The 19,633-nt window shown below is 37.0% G+C and overlaps 1 protein-coding gene across 8 annotated transcripts in view; it reads right to left on the reverse strand.

Annotated features, from left to right (window-relative positions):
* Nucleotides 1-7,689: 7,689 nt before the first annotated feature.
* ptbp3 (polypyrimidine tract binding protein 3) overlaps nt 7,690-19,633 on the reverse strand; it is a 135,019-nt gene continuing 123,075 nt past the window's right edge. For all 8 annotated transcript variants that reach the window (XM_051930207.1, XM_051930206.1, XM_028804902.2 and 5 more), the window contains 2 exons: nt 14,565-14,642; nt 7,690-13,740 (listed from right to left, as the gene is read on the reverse strand). In XM_051930207.1, coding sequence (XP_051786167.1) covers nt 13,608-13,740; nt 14,565-14,642 — 211 coding nt within the window. In that variant the 3' untranslated portion in view covers nt 7,690-13,607. The remainder of the gene's footprint in view (nt 13,741-14,564; nt 14,643-19,633) is intronic.

Raw genomic sequence — 19,633 nt, forward strand, 5'->3', positions numbered from 1 at the left:
ATTCTTATTTTCTTTTCTAAAGGGGTGATTGAGGTATATGAATAAAGGTCAACACAGCACAGTGACAGCTTGAAATTCATCACAGGGGCCTCTGCACTCTGGATTTTTTTAGTTCCATGTGTAAGGAAGAGATAGTTAACAGTGAGTGTTTATCTTAACGTCTGTATGTCTCTGGATGCCACACCCTTACACATCACATGATTTCAAAGCTACAGGCTTTAATTTTAAATATAAAATAGAGGGCTGCAAAAAAGAGATTAACAGACATGCTGTCAAAATGGGAAATTGCTGCTATAAATCCAGCAGATGTGATAGTGAAGCATGCTTGTGCCAGGCCACAGCAACGGGCATCATTTGGCAGAGACAATGCTGGCTTTGTCCTAAAGCAAGAAACGTGCAGAGAGCAATGAATGAAAGTGACAGCAGTACAGATGAGGGACAGCGATAGACTTGTCACAAGCAAGATGAGTTCCACTGCCACTGGCTCCTTGACAGGAGGGCAGCTGCTAGCACATGGTGGGGAGAATTTCAGTTGGCATGATGTACAGATTAAAGAGTACAGCAATGCTGCTATTAAATTTAAGCAGAGATTTATGCTTTAATATATGAGCCATAGTTTTAAATGTTTCTGTTCCTAAACTTGCATAACACATAACAAGAATACATTCAACTAAACTGAATAGCGCCTTTGCTTTAAATCCTGTCAATCCATCCACTTCTAGAACATGAACTAAAGATCCTTGACAGCCATGCACATCTCCTTTTTGGGCTGTAGGCCAATGACTACCGAGGTCAGGCAACCATCCACTGAACACTCTAACTCCTCATAAGATTCACAAGATTGTTGAACCACCCTGAAGTAATTGTTTAGCACTCTCTAACATCACTGTGGGAGAATTAGTCTTTTTCCTTCATTCCACACCACTTCAGCTCATTGATGTTTGAGGCTATTTGGTTACACACAGCTCTTTAAATGTCCTTACATCAGCCTCTCAGTTCGAGTTAAGGCAGGGGCTTGGACTTGGCTATTCTGAAATCTTGATTTTTTTTTTCCAGTTTTTGCCTCTCTTGTGTAGCTTTGCTGTTTTTCTTATGGTCATTATATAATATTCAATTTTTTTAATATTCATTTTTGACATTCTCTTCTCTATGACAAAATCACACCCTTTTTCCTCTGGCAAAACTCCATCTTCCAACCTCTGCCAAAATTTCTCTCCTCCTTCAGACACAAAAATGAGGAAGCTCAAACTGAATGCTTTGGAAGGTGTGGTAGCCATCAATCAATTTCACAATGATGCCAGTTAACTTGCCTAATTTTTTAAATACTGGCCAATCATTAGAAAGGAGATGCACATCTGACAACCTTAATTTCAACCTACTCCTTCCTTTTTGCATTTACATGGGTGGAATACACTGTAGACTCCACTTTAACTCCTATACACTGCAGCGTTGTTATATTTACTGGCATTTTGCTAATATGTTATTAAAAATGTGCATTTTCATAATGTGCTTTTTGTAAATCATAAATGATTGAAAGGTTAGAATAATGACTTACTTGATGTTTAAAGCATTGTTCATTTAGCTTTTTTATCATTTAAAATTGGTGTGGTACATTACGCATTTCAGGATAACAGCACAGATTTCTATTTTAGTAATTTAGAAAACTCCTTCCATATTTCAATTACTAAAGTGGATTCTGTTCAAGTTTTCAAATAAAACTCATCAAATAAATACTGTAAGAAGATCTGTTTTATGTAGCATGTGCAATAATTTAAAATTTGTACAAGAGAATGTCAAATCAGTAAAAGTCAAATAAATTCCTCCATTATCTGCAGATAGGTGCAGTTTTGGCAGATGTTAGGAGAAAGGATGGAGTTTTGCCAGAGGCAGGACGGCATTTTGTTGGAAGGAGGAGAATGTCTTACAATGTAGGGATGTTACAAGAACTGATACTTCAATATCATGTCAATTATCAATATGCTAAACGCGTTCTAGCTTTATTAGACTTATTAGTACCAAGTGAAAGTCTGTACTGCACTCATGCATAACTGCAAGTAAACAAATCACTTTGGAATGCATGAGAATACATTATTAAAGTGTGAGTGAGTAAAAAACGACATATAAAAATTGCTCACAGTGCATGTTTGGAAACTTTCAGCGTGTGATTGCTGGAACCATGCTTATCATATTTTTTTTTCTCAGAAATAGATTAATGTGTGCTTTGAAAGCTCATGATGCTACCAATTAGATGCGAGTTGCAACTGTCTAACTAGCAGATGGCAAGATTAATAGTAACTTTATAATACCATGTCATAAACTGTTCTGATAAGGGAACAGAGGCTTTGCATTCATTCTGAGTGTTTGTCTACAGATATCTCTCTGAATATCCATCCATTTTCTTTAAGTTGGTGTCACGGTTGTGAAGGAAAATCTTGTGTGCATCCAGAATCACACACGTGGGACTGTGGGAAGAAGCCGCACGGCAGCAGTGCCAACAACAGTCGCAGTAAATAAAAATGGAGGCACATTTTAAATAAAGCAGTTATTTGGCTTCTCTGTGCCAGCAATGAAATGAGCTGATCCAATTGTTAATACCAAAATGAAATTTATTTTGTGTTTCGAAGTCACAAAGCACACCTCTCTAGTAGTATGACATGTAGTGCATTAACAAAAACATCGCAGAGACATGCAGTTATAGCAACACAGAAAACAAATCTATAAACACTAAACTTGTATCAAGTCGTTTGGTTTTTGAAGACAAAGTAATGTTCACGACAGCAACTCCTAGCATGTGTCAAACATAATGAAAGCTCATACAGTATATCTAAATGGTACATTAGTGAGTGTGGGTGGCACGGGGGCACAGTGGTTATACTGCTACCTCGCAGTAAGAAGACCGGAGTTCATGTGCCAGTCCTCCCTACGTGGAGTTTGCATGTTCTCTCTGTGTCTGCCTGGGTTTTCTCCCACAGTCCAAAGACATATAAGTTACTGTAAGTGACTTGACGATCCTAAACTGGCCCTAGTGTGTGGCTGGTGTATGTTATGTGTGTGTTCACTCTGCAATGGACTGGTGTCCCGGATTTGCTCCTGCCCTGCGCCCTGTGCTGTGTGGGATAGGCTCCAACACCCCCCAACAACCCTGTTCAGCAATAAGCAGGTTAGAAAATGACTGAATAACATTGGTGAATGTGATTCAGTCTCTCAGTTATGGTTGACTACAAGTAATGCCAGTCAAATTCATTTTCTAATTCTGAATTTGTACACAGGCTAAGCAATACTAAAATCATTTGATTTTGATTAATGTAAAATAGACAAGTCTGATTTTACAAAGGAAGCTGGGACAAATGTAAAAAAAGGAAGACATCTGTACATTAATGCAGCAGGAACTTGTGATATTTGCAATCTGAATCAATTTGACTCATAAATATAGTTCTTTAATAAGTTTTAAACCAGCTAATGATGCAAATAGAAATCTTATAGCAAATATTAGAAACATTACAGAGGGATTCTCTAACAGACCAGATTTCAAAAGTGTGTTGTTACAAAAATAGCTTTAAAGAGTAGGTGTGAATGAAAATTTTCTGTGTTTACATCTTGCCTGAAGAAGGGGCCTGAGTTTCCTCGAAAGCTTGCATATTGTAATCTTTTTAGTTAGCCAATAAAAGGTGTCATTTTGCTTGGCTTTTCTCTGTATTATTCTGGAATTCACAAATTCAGTATTACAGATACAAAAATGTTTAATTTTGTATTTTCAGTATTGATTTCAGTAGTTTGTTTTTCAGTTACAGGTTAGAAAATGTTAAGAGAATAAAATTAGAATGAGCATGTGATAAGAAAAATCAGGTAGTCCATGATAATATCATTTTTTATAAACCCTATATGCCCATGAGCATCTGCAGAATATTTTTCAGGGGCAATATTTTCTGTAAATCACAAAATTAAGTAACGCTCATAGGAACCAATCAAAATCTTAAGAGAAGGAACCTTTTGAGTAAGAGATCTTTACTGAGAGTTCAGTGGGAAAAGGATCTCTTACTCAACATTTCAGAAACGCAGTGGAAGGCAGCCATGAACAGAATTCACTCGAGCTCCATATGTGCAAAACATTCAATTATTCAACTTAAAATCTTTTATCGAGCTCATCTATCTTATTTGAAATTGTCCAAGATGTTTCCAGGGCAAGATCCTACCTGCGAATGTTGCAATCGATCCCCAGCTTCACTGGGCTACATGTTTTGGGCCTGCACCAAATTAACATAATTTTGGACGAAAATTTTTAAATGCCTATCAGACAGCCTTGGTGTCCCAATCCCTCCTAACCCACTAACAGCTGTGTTTGGTGGTCTCCCAGATGGGCTTAAAGTGGAGAAGGACAAACAAACTGGAATGGCCTTTACTTCGCTACTAGTACATAGACTCGTGGACTTGTCTTGCTCAACTGGTAGAATCCTAACCCAGCTCTTTTAAGTCAGTGGATAACTGATGTTTCATACTATTTGAAATTGGAAAAAAATCAAACTCTCACTTCTGTACAAAACTTTAAAACCTGTCAGGATCTAATCAATAACATTTTAGAATAAGTATTTATATTAGGGGGAAAGACTCCTTTCTCTTTTTAGTACTCAACAGTTTTGCTCTGGTTGTTGGCCTTCCCTCTCTCTCATGGGTGGGGGTTGATTTTATTTTATTTTTGTTAAGTTTGACTTGATCGTATGGAATGTTAAATGCTTTTAATAAATTCAATAAAAAATTTTAAAAAAAATTCTCTCTGGATCGGTTCGCAGCTGAGTGTGAAGCAGCTGGGATGGGAATCAGCACCTCCAAATCTGAGACCATGGTCCTCAGCCGGAAAAGGGTGGAGTGCCTTCTCAGGGTTGGGAGCGAGATCCTGCCCCAAGTGGTGGAGTTCAAGTGTCTCAGGGTCACGAGTGAGGGAAGAATGGAACGTGAGATCGACAGGCGAATTGATGCGGCGTCTGCAGTGATGTGGGCTCTGCATCGGTCTGTCGTGGTGAGAGAGGAGCTGAGCCATAAGGCAAAGCTCTCAATTTACCAGTCGATCTATGTTCCTACCCTCGCATATGGTCATGAGCTATGGGTAGTGACCGAAAGAACGAGATTGCGAATACAAGCGGCTGAAATGAGTTTCCTCCGCAGGGTGTCTGGGCTTTCCCTTAAAGATAGGGTGAGAAGCTCAGTCATCCGGGAGGGGCTCAGAGTAGAGCCGCTGCTCCTCCGCATTGAGAGGAGTCAGATGAGGTGGCTCGGGCATCTGATCAGGATGCCTCCTGGACGACTCCCTGGTGAGGTGTTCCGGGCACGTCTAACCGGGAGGAGGCCCCGGGGAAGACCCAGGACACGTTGGAGGGACTATGTCTCTCGACTGGCCTGGGAACGCCTTGGGATTCTCCCGGAAGAGCTAGAAGAAGTGGCCGGAGAGAGGCAAGTTTGGGCATCTCTGCTCAAGCTGCTGCCCCCGCGACCCAACCTCGGATAAGCGGAAGAGGATGGATGGATGGATAGATGGATGAAAAAAAAATCTTGAGAGGGAAACTGTATATTTGGTTGATATTAAATATCAATATTTGAAAATAATTTAACAATTCAGGTATTGTGCCAGCCTTACTACAATGGACACCAAATCATTGTCATGTTGCACAATCAAGTTTTGGCCAAGCTTTAATTGTCTTGACTGTTGCCCTCACCGTTTCCTGCAGGATATAGAGATGTTTAACATGGATTGAAAGATGAGAGCATGTCTAGGCCCTGTGACTGCAAACCAAACCCATATTATCATCGCTGCATTGTTGTCTGGGCAGTTGTTATTAGGGTCTTGAGGTGATGTGCTCATTATTGTTCATAATGATCACCAACTGTACTTGGCTTCTTCTATCCAGAAGGAATTGTTTTAGAAATCTCAGACATGCAATTCCTGGCTACCTTTCTATGAAACCCATTTTCATTCAGTCTCTGGTGACATGTGATATTTATTATGATGACAGAGGTCTGGACACCACCAACTGTAGCTTTTTGGCTCTTTGCAATTTCTCAGCACATTCTGCAGTCTGATCTTTGAAGGATTTGTTGGGATACACACCAATGGAAAAATGAGAACTGTCATAAATGTTCCCTATTTGTAAAAAATCTTAGTGACTCTAGAGTGATGTATTTGAAATTGTTAGGAAATGGCTTTATAGCCTTTCTTCCTGGCATGGCATTACCACAACATTTAGTGCTCAACACTGAACTTGTTCTACTTTTGTATCAAGGTAGTAGAGCTTCAGCTTGACTAACTGCACTTAGCTCAAATTACCCACTTAATTTCTGTAGAAACAGAAAGGGTGTACTTACCTTTTACATACAGTCAGTTTCTCGTGATACTCACAATCGATGGCCCTAGTAGGTTCAACAGCTTCCACAGGGGAGCTTTACCTTCAACCTTGAAAAAATCATTTGATGTCATTTTTTTCTTCTGAGTGAATGAAAACAAGGCCACACCATCTCGTCTTCTGTATCATTAGAAGAATTGAAAAAAATGAAGTAATAACTCTTGCAGCTTTTAAGAAATCCGTATCTACTCGAACAAATAATTTGCTCATTTACAAAAAGACAGCTGAGTGAGCTTCTGCACTGCTGATGCCACCTACTGCTATACAGCTGATTAAAGCCGGGGACACCGCACATGACTTCCAGCTGGATGTCAAACTTGACGATTGTAGTTGTTGATCTCATTGCCTGAAAATGTCAATTTACACAACTAGAAATCACAAGACATGTTAAATTAGACAATTTCATAACGATTAACCATCAGTTTCACATTGGTAAAATATCGCAGGCTGCCCGATGGAGCCAGTGCCATATCTTCATACTTAAAAACAATAACAGCAGACGGACAAGCCACTCTTGTTTGCAAGGGCCAAAAGACCCATGTCTCTTATTTTGTAGTCCATAGCTGCATTATATGCATTGTACACGCCAGCTCACATACACACACACACACACACACAAGCCTACCCCCAACACTTACAACAAAATCAAGCTTAATATTGTGTGAGACTGAAAATAGCTGGAATAGTTGTGTAATGTGTCAAGGGCCTTAAGGGAGGGGAGCCAACTGTTAAAATAATTCAAACTTGGTGTTCCATTTAAGGAAATTATTTCTTAATTGAAGAGCTTTACTTATGTGATTAATCCCTTAACTGGAATACAACTACATTTTATATTTTTTTGATTGTGAATATGAGCACTAAATACTTAGGAGAATCAGAACAGCTGCTGCAAAATGACACCTGTTCCTCAGAATGCGGACATACAAAAGAGCTGGAATTCAACAATCCCTGATGAACTTCATTAGAATTCAAGCAGCAGAAAAAGCAATTTGAGAAGGATAAGAATTTAAAACGAAGTACAGAAAAGAGCAATAGCTAAGATACAGCAGCAGACAGAGGGTTCACAAATTAGAGACAGGAGACCCAAGGCAAAAGACGAAAACACAGGAAAACGTAAGAGATTAAAGATGTTATGACATTTATTCAAAGCATGCTACAAGTAAAGTTGGTTAAGGAAATAAAAAGGAAAAAAGGAATAGAAGGTTTACTTATGAAGAAGCAACTGTAAGCAATACAAAAACTGAAAGAAATGAACCTTACAAAATACAGAAATGTCACGCAACCATGCACTGCGCAATTAAAAAATATGTTTCTTTAATATTTCTTCTATTTGCATTACTTAATAACATAACTCAACAGAAATGGAATCCATTCCCTCTGCATGTCACATAAAATACTTTACAAATGAAAGCTGGTACTCTTGCTTTATCAAAATATACAAGATAATTGATGTATTTTTCCTCATTTTTAAAGTATAAAAACCAGTTTACATAGTTAACATTTTTTTTCTAATCTTGTTCCCAAAAAACCTTTAACGCCAGGTGGTAAAGAAAAAAAGGTACAAATATTTACAACATTTTTTCTCTTATTAGCAGAGGATGCTTACAAACTGAATAGAAAAAAAAAAAAGGAATTCCGGGAATAAGACCAAGTAAGCAAACGTAGCTTTACTTTGTCATGAATGCCTTTCTCAGTCACCTTTTGCCTTTATCATAAAAATGAGAGCGTCTTCAATACACGCTAAAGGAGTGGTCACCAGAGTTTGAGACCCAACTTTTCTCCTCCAAACCCTCAACATAAAAGGTGTTACAATGTAGATTTTACTTATTATATATATATATATATATATATATATATATATATATATATATATATAAAGAGATAGAGGCAGTGATGAGGACAGGTGGGGTGATGTACTCCACCAACAGACCAATCCACTGACACACACTGTCCACAACTCTAAAGACACGGTGACAGTGGTCTCTTCTTTACTGTCTCTCATGCTAGTCGACACACAGTCCTCTAAGCACAAGACCATCACCACCCATTCACGCCTGCTAGATCCAACTATCTTCCCTCAGATTTATGCCTGCTAGAATCAGATACTACACTTTAAAACATTCATATTGCATGGTTACGAGATAAAACTGTGATGCCACAGACCTCTTTCAACTATAAACTGAGAGTCTGCCTTTGAATGCCTGAACATTTATGCTTTACCTTAAAATGGAAATCTCATACATAATATTTAAAAACATGGAAAGCTGCTAAAATGTTTATTATGAAAATTATGCAAAATTAAAATAACTTTAGAACAAATGTATAAAAAACAACAAATACTTAATTGGCCGACCAAGGAGGTTTTTGCAGTTAGACCAACTAAAGGCTCATAAATGCACCATACTTAAACAGTGTCTCTGACCGGGCCATCAGCGAAGACATCATTGTTCTACACAACACAACGTGCTTATATGGAAAGAGTTTTCATTACTTCAAAAAATAAACTAATAAAGTATTGTCAGAAATGGACATGTGATTGATCAAATAACACCTGAACTGTCCTTACTTTGAATGTCTCTAACATTTCCAAAAAAAGTAGCAAATGAAAAGAGATGTGACACAAGAACAAACTGATTTTATTTAAAATACAAAATTATGTTAGTCCTCTGCACCTGGCAGTGAAACAAAAGCCTGACTCAACAGGACTCTCTCTCGATCTCCAAGAAGATTCTTTTTCAAACTCAAGACACCACCCAGTGTAACTAATGCTGCCAAAGGAGGTAGTTTTGCTCTTATATTTAGTTTCAAAATTATAAAACACAACTGCAAAATTTTCACAAATGACCTCAATGAATCAAACGAAGGCACTTGCTGCACAGGTAACAAATCTGTTCTACGATATGTCAAAAGTCCTGCTAATATTTGTGGGTGTGCTAAGAAAATAAATCCATTTACTGAGACATATATCCATTTAATAAAGCCTCTTAATGCAAGTTTAAGATAATGAGGACACTGTGGAGTCAATCAGGGTGTGTCGGGCACAGGGGAGGAAACAAACCTGAATTTGCCAATTTTTCACTTGCATCAGACAAATTCACTTAGCATGCTTCACTTTGGGATGTGGAAAGAAAACCCAAGTGTGTATGTATGTGTGTATATATAATTACACACACACACACACACACACACTAACATGGGGGTCGTAGACTTTTTTTTTTTACCAAAGTAAAATGAGTAAATGCTACTTAAGAAACCAACACCATTTTTTATGATAGAGGCAGAGGGTGTGTGAACCACTTAACCACAATGAAATAAAAATTACCTCAGGAAACAAAACAAAAATAGCATAAACTTTATATCTGTAAAGGGTTAAAACAGATTTTTTTTTCCTTATAGTTGATCCAAAATAAAGTAAGATATAAGACACAAATAAGATAGCTGAAAGGCACATAGACTTTGGTCCCATTTAACAATTTAGTTTTCTTTATAAAACCCTGAAAAAAACATTCATTCTTATGACATCATTTGTTACACTAAATAAATAAAAGAAAAAAAAAAAAAGTCAGCATTGACCAGGGCTTCGTTTAAAACATGTTGATGATCACATAGGGGACAACTCAGTAAAAGACTGAACAGAATAACGTTGGTACAAATGATTTCTAAATTGAAAGACATTCAGTGTAATAGGACTGCAAAAACACACATGGCATTCTCTTGGTTTGATGTTAGTTAGCTCTCTTTTTGTTTGAAGTCTGGCAGTTTAAGTTGGTAAAAGTCAGAACAAGACAAAGGCAAACAGATTTCAATTATCTTAAAGTAAAATGTAGGAGATTAAGCCACAGCACCCTCAAGGTAAGAGATCACGTTTGTTTGAATTGCAATTTTAAACTAAAATTACAAACAAAACTTCAATAATTGATTTTAACAGGTTTACATATATTACATATATGTAATATACATATACACACACACACACAACATATACTCTGTGCGTGTATACAAATGAACACACCCAGGATTCCATACAGTATAAGTAACAGCTATGATAAAACTAAGAAATCTGATGTTAGATAACCTTGAAGGCAAATGTGTATTAAAAACCTGCACTTTAGCAATTAAGTCAGCAATGCTAAAACAAATAACACAACCCCTTCAAAATAATAACATAGGAAATTCTTCACACTACAAACAGGCAAAACCCTTAAGGAATTAACATACAAAATACAGTAAATGACATTACAAACTCAAAGCACACAGATGGGAAACTCCAGCCAACAAAAGTCAATCATAAGACCACGTTACATGGCTTCTGAAAAGTGTATACATCTTAAGCTTCTTCAAACAGTATAAAGCAGAACAGTGCTTGAAATTGTTAAAAAGAAAATTGCATCAGCTGTTTGATGAACAACAGTTTTAGAGCGAAAACTCCTCATTATAGGTTAGAAGTTACAAAGTCAGAAAGATTTGCAAAACTCTAAGACTACCTGTAAATGGAAGGGCACAATAAATAAGAAAACAAAGAGATTCACAGCACGGCTTCCCTGTATAAATTCCACATGTACACACTCAAAAATGTGCTTGATTTGTTTCACAAAAGTGTAAAGTGTTTTGTGTCAGAGCATCATAAAAAGCTTGACAAGTGAAATGTAGATTGTGTCATGTAGCAGAGAGCATTGCCAGTCTCAATTCTACTCCACAGCATTTTTGTAGCTTTTCTTATGCAGTGCAACAAATCTTTGACAGGGAATGTAAAATGATGTTTCTGTTAATAAATAACAAAAAAGTTCAACCTTCACACTTTTATTTTCTCAGAGTAATTTGACCTCAAAAGCACTACAGGTACTTTCTACATATATGACTGCTGTGACTTGTCAGTAGTTAAAATGATTATAATTTGTTTTGTTGTTCATACTTGCAATGGCAAGTGGGTATACTCAGTACATGTCTACGCGGCTGTAAGGTAACTGCCGGTAGCCATAACTGTACTGAAAACGGGGCATCTCAGGTGAAGTCTATGAAGACACTCCATAATAAATTAATGGGTAAGCTAAAGGCTGGATTTGGAAGGTGACAGAAACACAAATCAAACTTTTTCTATGTAATCCCACAGCAAAGCGCCATGAGGTTTCTTACTTCTGAGAACACCACATGACTGGCTCAGCTTTTGATAATCTCAGATAGCGCACTTCAGGCTTGACTATCCTATGAAGTGCTCATAATTGATTTTATTCTCCTTTCAGTGATATTATTGATTGACACCTAAAACACAAACTTGCAACTTCCAATGAGATTACTACCGATTAAGATTCATGTTATATTACAAAAAGCATTACAGTAATACCTGAACATTTTAACAAAGAACACATGTGTATTCAATGTTTTTATATTCACTTGGCCCTTCTCTGCAAATCGATTGTATGCCACATAGGCTGCTAAATATAACTAATAACAAAAATGAAGACTGTCAAGATGTGAAGACAAACAGTAGATTAAATGCTACATTTTGATTAATCTTTGATTTGCAATTGTTTTATGACTTTAAAATAAAGAGAGCTGCATTTTGTTCTGCTTAAGAGTATTTTTAGATGAAGCTTGTAGCATACACGGTACATTTTTACAAACGTAGCTTTCTTATCTGTGCACTTGAAGCACCAAAAATAATAAGAAATACATTTTTACTTAAGACAATTAATTTCAACTCCCCCCAGAAACACCTCTAAAAGAATCTAAAAGACAAATGGAGGTAAAGTATGACAAACCTCTCACCAAACCCACAATATAGTACTTAAAATATCTTAGGTAAAATTTCTAAACCTAACGTTTGATTATAAGCACATTATAAGGCACATAATAAGAAATAAGCTAAATACACAGTAAATGAAGTTTATGGTTTCTTAAGTGATTATAGTGGTAAAAAAAAAACCTTCAGGTTTCAGGTTTCTTTTTTTTTCCTTTTTTTTAAAAATAAGAAACAAAATTACCAAAAATAAGTAACTTTTCTTAAAAATCTGATAATCTGTAAGATATATAGACCTGAATAGACTTTTTGACTTAAAACTGTAAACTTGGTTTATTTGCGCTTCTTTCATTTTAACTTTCTTTTAAATAAATGTTTTCTGCTTGAGAAATATTTCATTTATTACGAGACAGCGTCCATTACCTGCTGGTCACTTTCATGGATTTAAGCTTTGTTTATGAAACCAAATCAGCACAGCACTGCATAGAATGTGCTCCAAAAATCAAACTATGAACAAAAGAGTAAAAGGGCGACAAACTTAAAATGTTAAGCCTACAGCTGAAGGGGGCAAGCTGGGGTAACTGAAGGGGCCAACACATCTTTGGTAATTTTAATAATCAGAATAACTATGCATCTTTATCTAGGACAAGTGATCACACAACAATCTTGTACTTACCAGTTCCTTAACTAATTTATAATGGACATTTGTTTCTAGCAGCATTTGTCTCAACACTATAAGCGAATGACACAAACTGTAATGTTACGGCAACTCCAAAAATACCACAATACCACTTGTTTTTATCTTCCTAGTAAGATCTGTCATTTTAAAATATCAGAGCAAATAATTATAAACTCCAAGCAATTTTTCTGCATACTCCAACAAAAATAAGGCCTACATTAAACAGACCAATTTTGTGTTGACTTCTTTTGGAGGTCACACTTACTCAGATCAATAGTGTTTATCTCCTAGTATTCAATATTAATACTAATAAAATCTATGTCATTTCTAGATTCTTGCAATTCATGGGTAACTAAATATTAAAAAAGAATCATTTAATGTTGTAATGCATGCTGTGCAGATTTGATTCATTAAACTTTTATCTGCTAACTGCCATGTAGACCCAAATCATCCCCATTATTTAAGTAAAGTAACTGACAAGATTCAAAATTCAAAAAGGATGCTGTCTCTTTACACAGTACAAAAATGTATGGGCTATCAGGGCTGACCCACACCCTGAACAGTATCATGGTGATAGATGCTAAGGACAAACTGGGTTACAATTTCTTTGACTGCATACTGGCAAAAAAACATCCCAAGGGTCTGCACTCTGGTCACCTTGATAAAAATCACATGTCCAAATGTCACTGAAGAGGCAGAGCCGCTTAATCAATGCTTCAGGGGAGTCTGAAGGCCTGTAAAACTTTTTGATAATCTTATCAGAAAAGAGTCAGTCTTGATGTGAAAGACACAAAAATGATCAGATGGTAGATTTCGAAAAAGAGACTCTTAGGTGATGGTTCTCTCCAAGGTCATGATTGTGAAGGTCAATTAAGGCCTGGATGGCTTCTTCAACTGAACCCAGCTGGATTAAAGCCATCTTCCGATCTTTCCTGAAAAAGTATGGACAATAAATATCAATTATTTTTGGGTGTGTTTCACCATTACCAGGATGGTTCTAGAGCTACTAAATATATTAACTAAAATAAACTCTAATGGACATGAAAAGCTTGCTTTGGATTTTTGCAGTGTGCTGTAATTTCATTTATAATTTAAGGAATGAAATAAGGCTGAATTTAATTTAATTGTATTAAATTAAAGGAATACCCCACCCAAAAATTAGATTTTTATATGTGTTTGTTTACCTTGTGGACTTTGTGGTGGTGGGCAAGAAAATTTTTAATCTCTCGTGTTAATCCAAAATGGAGAGAAAAAATGTATGATCTAACAGAAGGCAGTAGTGACTAGTGCTGTACAATGGCAAACAACGTGTGAAAAAACATCCAAAGGAAAACAAACAAAACCTCATGTTACTTATGTCACATTATCCAAATCTCAGTTATTCAGTCAATAAATACTTTGTTTTGTGGTGGATAACTGACACATGGATTATGTGACTTGAGTAAAGTCAGATTTTTGTTTCCCATTTCATATTGTTTACTGTTGTACAGTATCGGTTAGCATTGACTTGTCAAAATTTTCTGTCTCCATTTTGCATGAAAACATGAGATTCACATTTTTTCTTGGCCATCACTACATTGTACATGGGGTAAGTAACATAAAAAACAATTTGGGTGAATCTCTTTAATTACATTAATTGATGGAAAAACCATGTGACCAACAATTCAGCACCTACTATACAAACGAACAATGTGCATTTCTGATACAAGGTACCTTATGTAGAAATCTGAGAAAGTAATCATTTAAGGATACTTACTGGAAAAATTTAAAGGCTTTCACTGTACATCCAGTCCTTGCAAAGAGGTTTTTGAGGTCATCATCGGTTATAGAGGGTCTGTTTACAATTTCAAAAGTAAACAAGCAATTTATAAACAATGAAAAAATGACAAAAACAAGACAAAACAGTTTGGCCATGAGTGGTGCGAAGTCACTGCCTGCTCAGGCACTGCCTATGTAGCATTTACAAGTTTTCCCTTTGCCTGTGTGGATTTATCTGGAGGTCTCAAGTTTCTACTCACATTCCACAAAGATATAGTGCCTTACAGAAGTATTCAGTCCTGCTGTAAATTATCACTATTATCTGGATTTGAAAAGATACACATATTTTCTTCCGACAAGTACTTTTATTGGTAGACTAAGTGTTCTAATGATTTATTTTTACAGCCAAAGTAAAAAATTTGCCCAAAGTATATATCTCAAAAATAAAAATTGGTAAAGCGCTGCTTACATTAAGTATTCAAACCCCACACATCTGTATTTAGTGGGACCTCCATTTACAGCAGTAACAGCCTTAACACTATTGGGGCAAATCTGAATCAGCATTGCACCCTACTCAACACTGATTTTGTCCCATTCTTCCTGCAGATCATTCAGGTTGGTTGGATGGCACCTCTGGACCTTAATAGATTTTCAATGGAGTTGAGGTCAGAACTTTGACCAGGCCAATATAGGACATACATTTTTTTTTTTTTGTCAAACAGCCACTGCAGTGTTGCCTTAGGCCTTGTGCTTAGGAACATGATCTTGCTGGAAGGCGAACCTACTCTCAAGCCTCTGTTTGTTACCCAACTAGAACAGATTCTCTTCCCGCTTTTCTCTGTATTTAGCTCCATCCATTCCTCCATCAGTCTTAACAAGACTTTTAGTCTCTGCAGATGCAAAAGTATCCTGCAGTACTGCACTGCTGCCAACCACTTCACTTCACTACAGAGATGGTATTGTTGAGACATGGGTTGGGTTGTGCGCCATACATAGCATTTTGAACTTTGGCAGAAAAAGCTGCATCTTGGATTTGTCTCACCACAGAAGTTTTTTTCCTCACTAGCTGGGTCCCTCTCATGTACTGTGGCTTTGTTCTGAGTAATGGCTTCTTTTTTTGCTACCCTCACAAATATGCTACTGTTATGGAGAGCTCTTGATATTGTGGACTCATGCACATGTACCCCAGTTTCAGCAACTGACTTCTGTAGTTCCTTCAAAGTGATGTCTGCTTCATTGTTGCATCCTTTACCAGTCTACGTCTTGCTTGTGCACTAAGGTTTGACAGATGGCCTTCTTTACATGGAGACTGGGTGGTGTGACTCACCTTTTACTTTTCTACTTCTTGACAACAGATCGAATAGCATTCACTGGGACATCCAAGCAGCTTGATATTTTGTCTCTTATGTTTGTGGCTGGCTTTTTAGTCTTCACTTTTGTAGCGAGTTCACAGCCTGGCTAATGACCCCTACAGAGTCTCATTTTTATGTCCAAGAAATGTGACCTTTACTCCGATTGTACACTGGTAGAGATTAATTATTCAATTAGGTCCAAATGAGAGACAAATACGTCTTTTTGAGAACACTGGAGGCTTTTGAAGCTTAAAAGGTTTGCATACCTATGCAAATAGTGCTTATCCAGTTTTTATTTTTTTGGAAACATACTGTGATGGACGGCTGGCAGCTCAACCCGGCCGACCCATCCAGGATGCTAGATGGTGTCTTCCCTGCTGCATAGCGGTGCCCCGCATTCTCGTAGGGCACTATGGGATATGGAAATCGGCTTCACAGCCCTGCTGGGTACCATGGGTGCCGCCAGGTGACGCTGCAGGGAGACACAGGGATTTCTGCTTCCCATATAGCCCGGAAGTACTCCCAAGTCATGGGGACAGAAACACTTCCGGGTCAAGGACTATATGAAGGACTGGTGGAGACTCAGCAAAGGAGGCAGAGTTGGGAGGGAGTGTGACAGAGCTTGCTGGGAGGAGTGGAGGAGAGAATTATTGTTGAAGAAGAAAGAATTAAAAGTCTTCTTAGTGCTTTTAACTTGTGTCCAGAGCATCTGTCTGTTGGGTTTCACGGAGCAACAGTGCCCTCAAGTGTCCACAATACTTTTGTCAAATTATTTATTTTTGCTTTAAAAATACACTGTTAGAATGCTTATGTTTTCAATAAATTACATATTGGAGGAATATCTGTATGTATCTTTAGATATCCAGTGCATGGTGTATGACTCTCAAAGAAGTGAATAATTTTGGAAGGCACTGTAAATGTTATGTTGACTGGTGACTGGTGGTAAAAAGGGTATATGTATGTATGCCCTGTGATGAACTGGCATTCAGTACAGTGTCTGTTCCCCCCGTTACATGACACTACTAGGACAGGTATAGCGCTTTGAAAACCTTTTATAACATTAAGCTAAGCAGGACATCACTGGGCTCACTTATGCATATTGACATACTTATTCAACAATTAGCTTAACATTTGTGTTTTTGGGATGTGGGGTGAAAACTGGAATATTCTATTTCAATGCTCACTTGAGTTGAACCTGATCTGAAAAAAAAAACCAACAGTCAATTTGTACATGACATTCCAATGGCATTTAAGCAGTAATCTTCTCCAGCATCGTAATTCTCAAAAGCTGTCCTCTTGTTTGCACATCTTTCAAAGCCATAGTTTTGTTGGGCTGTGATGGGCTGGCTCTCTGTCAATGCACTGTTCCTGCCTTGAGCCCTATGTTTGCTGAAATAGGCTCCAGCTTTCCCGTGACCCTGTCTTGGATAAGCAGGTTAGCAAAGTGGATGGATATATGGATATGTGTTGGATGTTTATTGTTAAAGCAACACATATTTGTTGTTATTTGTATTATTACTACTAATTTAATTTAGTTATTAGAAATACAAGATGTATCAATGAATTCAAAGCTCTTAAGTAGAAAAGTTGAACTAGTGACAGGAATTGCTGTGTTAAAGTTCCATTTTCTGCAAAAGACTGTCATTTATGCTGAGCCAAATATTAAGCATTATTCTAAAGGGCAAAAAAATGAGTGATACATTTCTCCACCACTGCATTTTTATCACATTTCATATCACACCAAATCAGTCATGTGAAAAACAAAGTACACCCCATTAAATGTGTTTCTTTCTTTTTTAATATGTGCGGACTTATCGCGTATCATATTTAGGCTTATTTCTAACCTGCCTTTCTTAAATAAAATTCTAGAAAAAAGCTGTTTTAATTGAACCAATATTCAGGCCTTGGTCTTCAGTCAGGTTTTACTTCAAATCACAATACAGAAACTGTACTGTTTAAACCAGTAAATGACTCGAGGGTTAATGCAGACAGAGGCTACACATCTGTTCTTGTTCTCTTACACTTAAGTGCAGCAACTGACACCACAGACCACAGTATTCTTATAAATCGCCTTAGATAATGGCTGGGCTTCTTCAGCAGTGTCTTTAACGGGTTTCAGTCCCGTTTAAAAGGTAGAAAAATTCTTTGTTAGTTGTGGTGATTGTTATTTGGAGGTGCATGACATTGTATATGGTGTACCACAATGATCTATACTGGTTCTGCTGCTTTTTTTAAATCTACATGATTTCATTCGGTCAGATCAGATCATATCAAAACACAAGGAAGGAGGCCTTAGAATAATTCACTGTAACAAAACGCAAATCACTTCTAAAAATTCAGTCGACTTTACATCCTTTGAGGCACTTATTTTAAATATTAAAACAGATTCCAGCACAACTGTAGTGCTAGTCTAGAGACCACCAGGGTCATATTCATTGTTCATGAATTAATTTGGCAACCTTTATCTGGTTTGGCTATAAATTATGATCATAGTGATGTTGGGGGATTTTAATGTACACATTGATGTGGAAACTGACACTTTTAGCAAATGTTTTACTTATTTGTTAAATTCAGTAGGATTTTATCAGATTGTCAAAGGTCCAACTCATAAGCATAACCACACATTAGACTTAATTATAACTTACAGAGCTGAAATATAAAATATAAAATTGAAGTTATTTCTGACCACTACTTAATTACATTTGATTTGATTCTGCCCCTACCAAGACAGTACAACATCTAGATTTTAATTCTGTTTCAAAATGTATACTTTGTAATTGTGGAAAACCTTTTAGATCAGTTAACATGAAATGTAACCGTGGAAAACAATATAGATCAGCTAGCATCAAATTATATGACCTTGAGAGATGCTCTGGACACAGTGGCTCCCCTTAAAACAAAATTGATCGAAGTACAATCCACTTCAGTCACACCTTACACATCACAATCTATTTTAGAAATTCCGGCTTGGTTTCTGCACTGTTCATAGTACAGAAACGGCACTAACGCGTGTTGTAAACAACATTCTGATATCCTTTGATGAAGGAAACGCCACTGTAATTATGCCGTTAGGCTTAAGTGCAGCGTTTGACACCACTGACCACTCTATTTTACTACACAGGATGGAAAATTAAATTGGGCTCAGAGGCAATGTCCTTGCCTGGTTTAGTTCTTATTCATCAAATCGATTCCAGTACGTACAGAAATGTGTTGACAGTGCTCCATCATTATACAAAGAAGTGACATTTGGTGTCCCGCAAGGCACAGTACTAGGACCTTTACTGTTTAAGCTTTACAAATTTCCACTGGAATCTATCATTAGAAAACAAAACGTTAATTTTCACTCATACGCAGATGACACCTAGTTATACCTTTCTGTTAGACAAAATGAAGTTTCTCTGATGTTGTCTTTAGTTAGGTGTGTTAGTGAATTAAAAGAGCGGATGGATGAGAACTACTTGTCTTTACACATAGATAAGACGGAGATGTTAATTATTGGAAGGAATGTTGCTGATTACAACAATATTTAGTCATTATTTAGCCATTAGTTTTACTGAAGCAGCCCACAATCTAGGTGTTATCTTTGATACTAGCATGTCATTTAAAGCACACATTATAAAACTGTCTCAATCAGTTTCTTCCATCTTACAAATGGTGGGAAATTAAATTGTTTTCTACATATGCTGGATACTGTGAAATTAATGCATGCATTTAT

Source organism: Erpetoichthys calabaricus, chromosome 7 (genome assembly GCF_900747795.2).
Source record: "Erpetoichthys calabaricus chromosome 7, fErpCal1.3, whole genome shotgun sequence".
Lineage (NCBI taxonomy): Eukaryota > Metazoa > Chordata > Cladistia > Polypteriformes > Polypteridae > Erpetoichthys > Erpetoichthys calabaricus.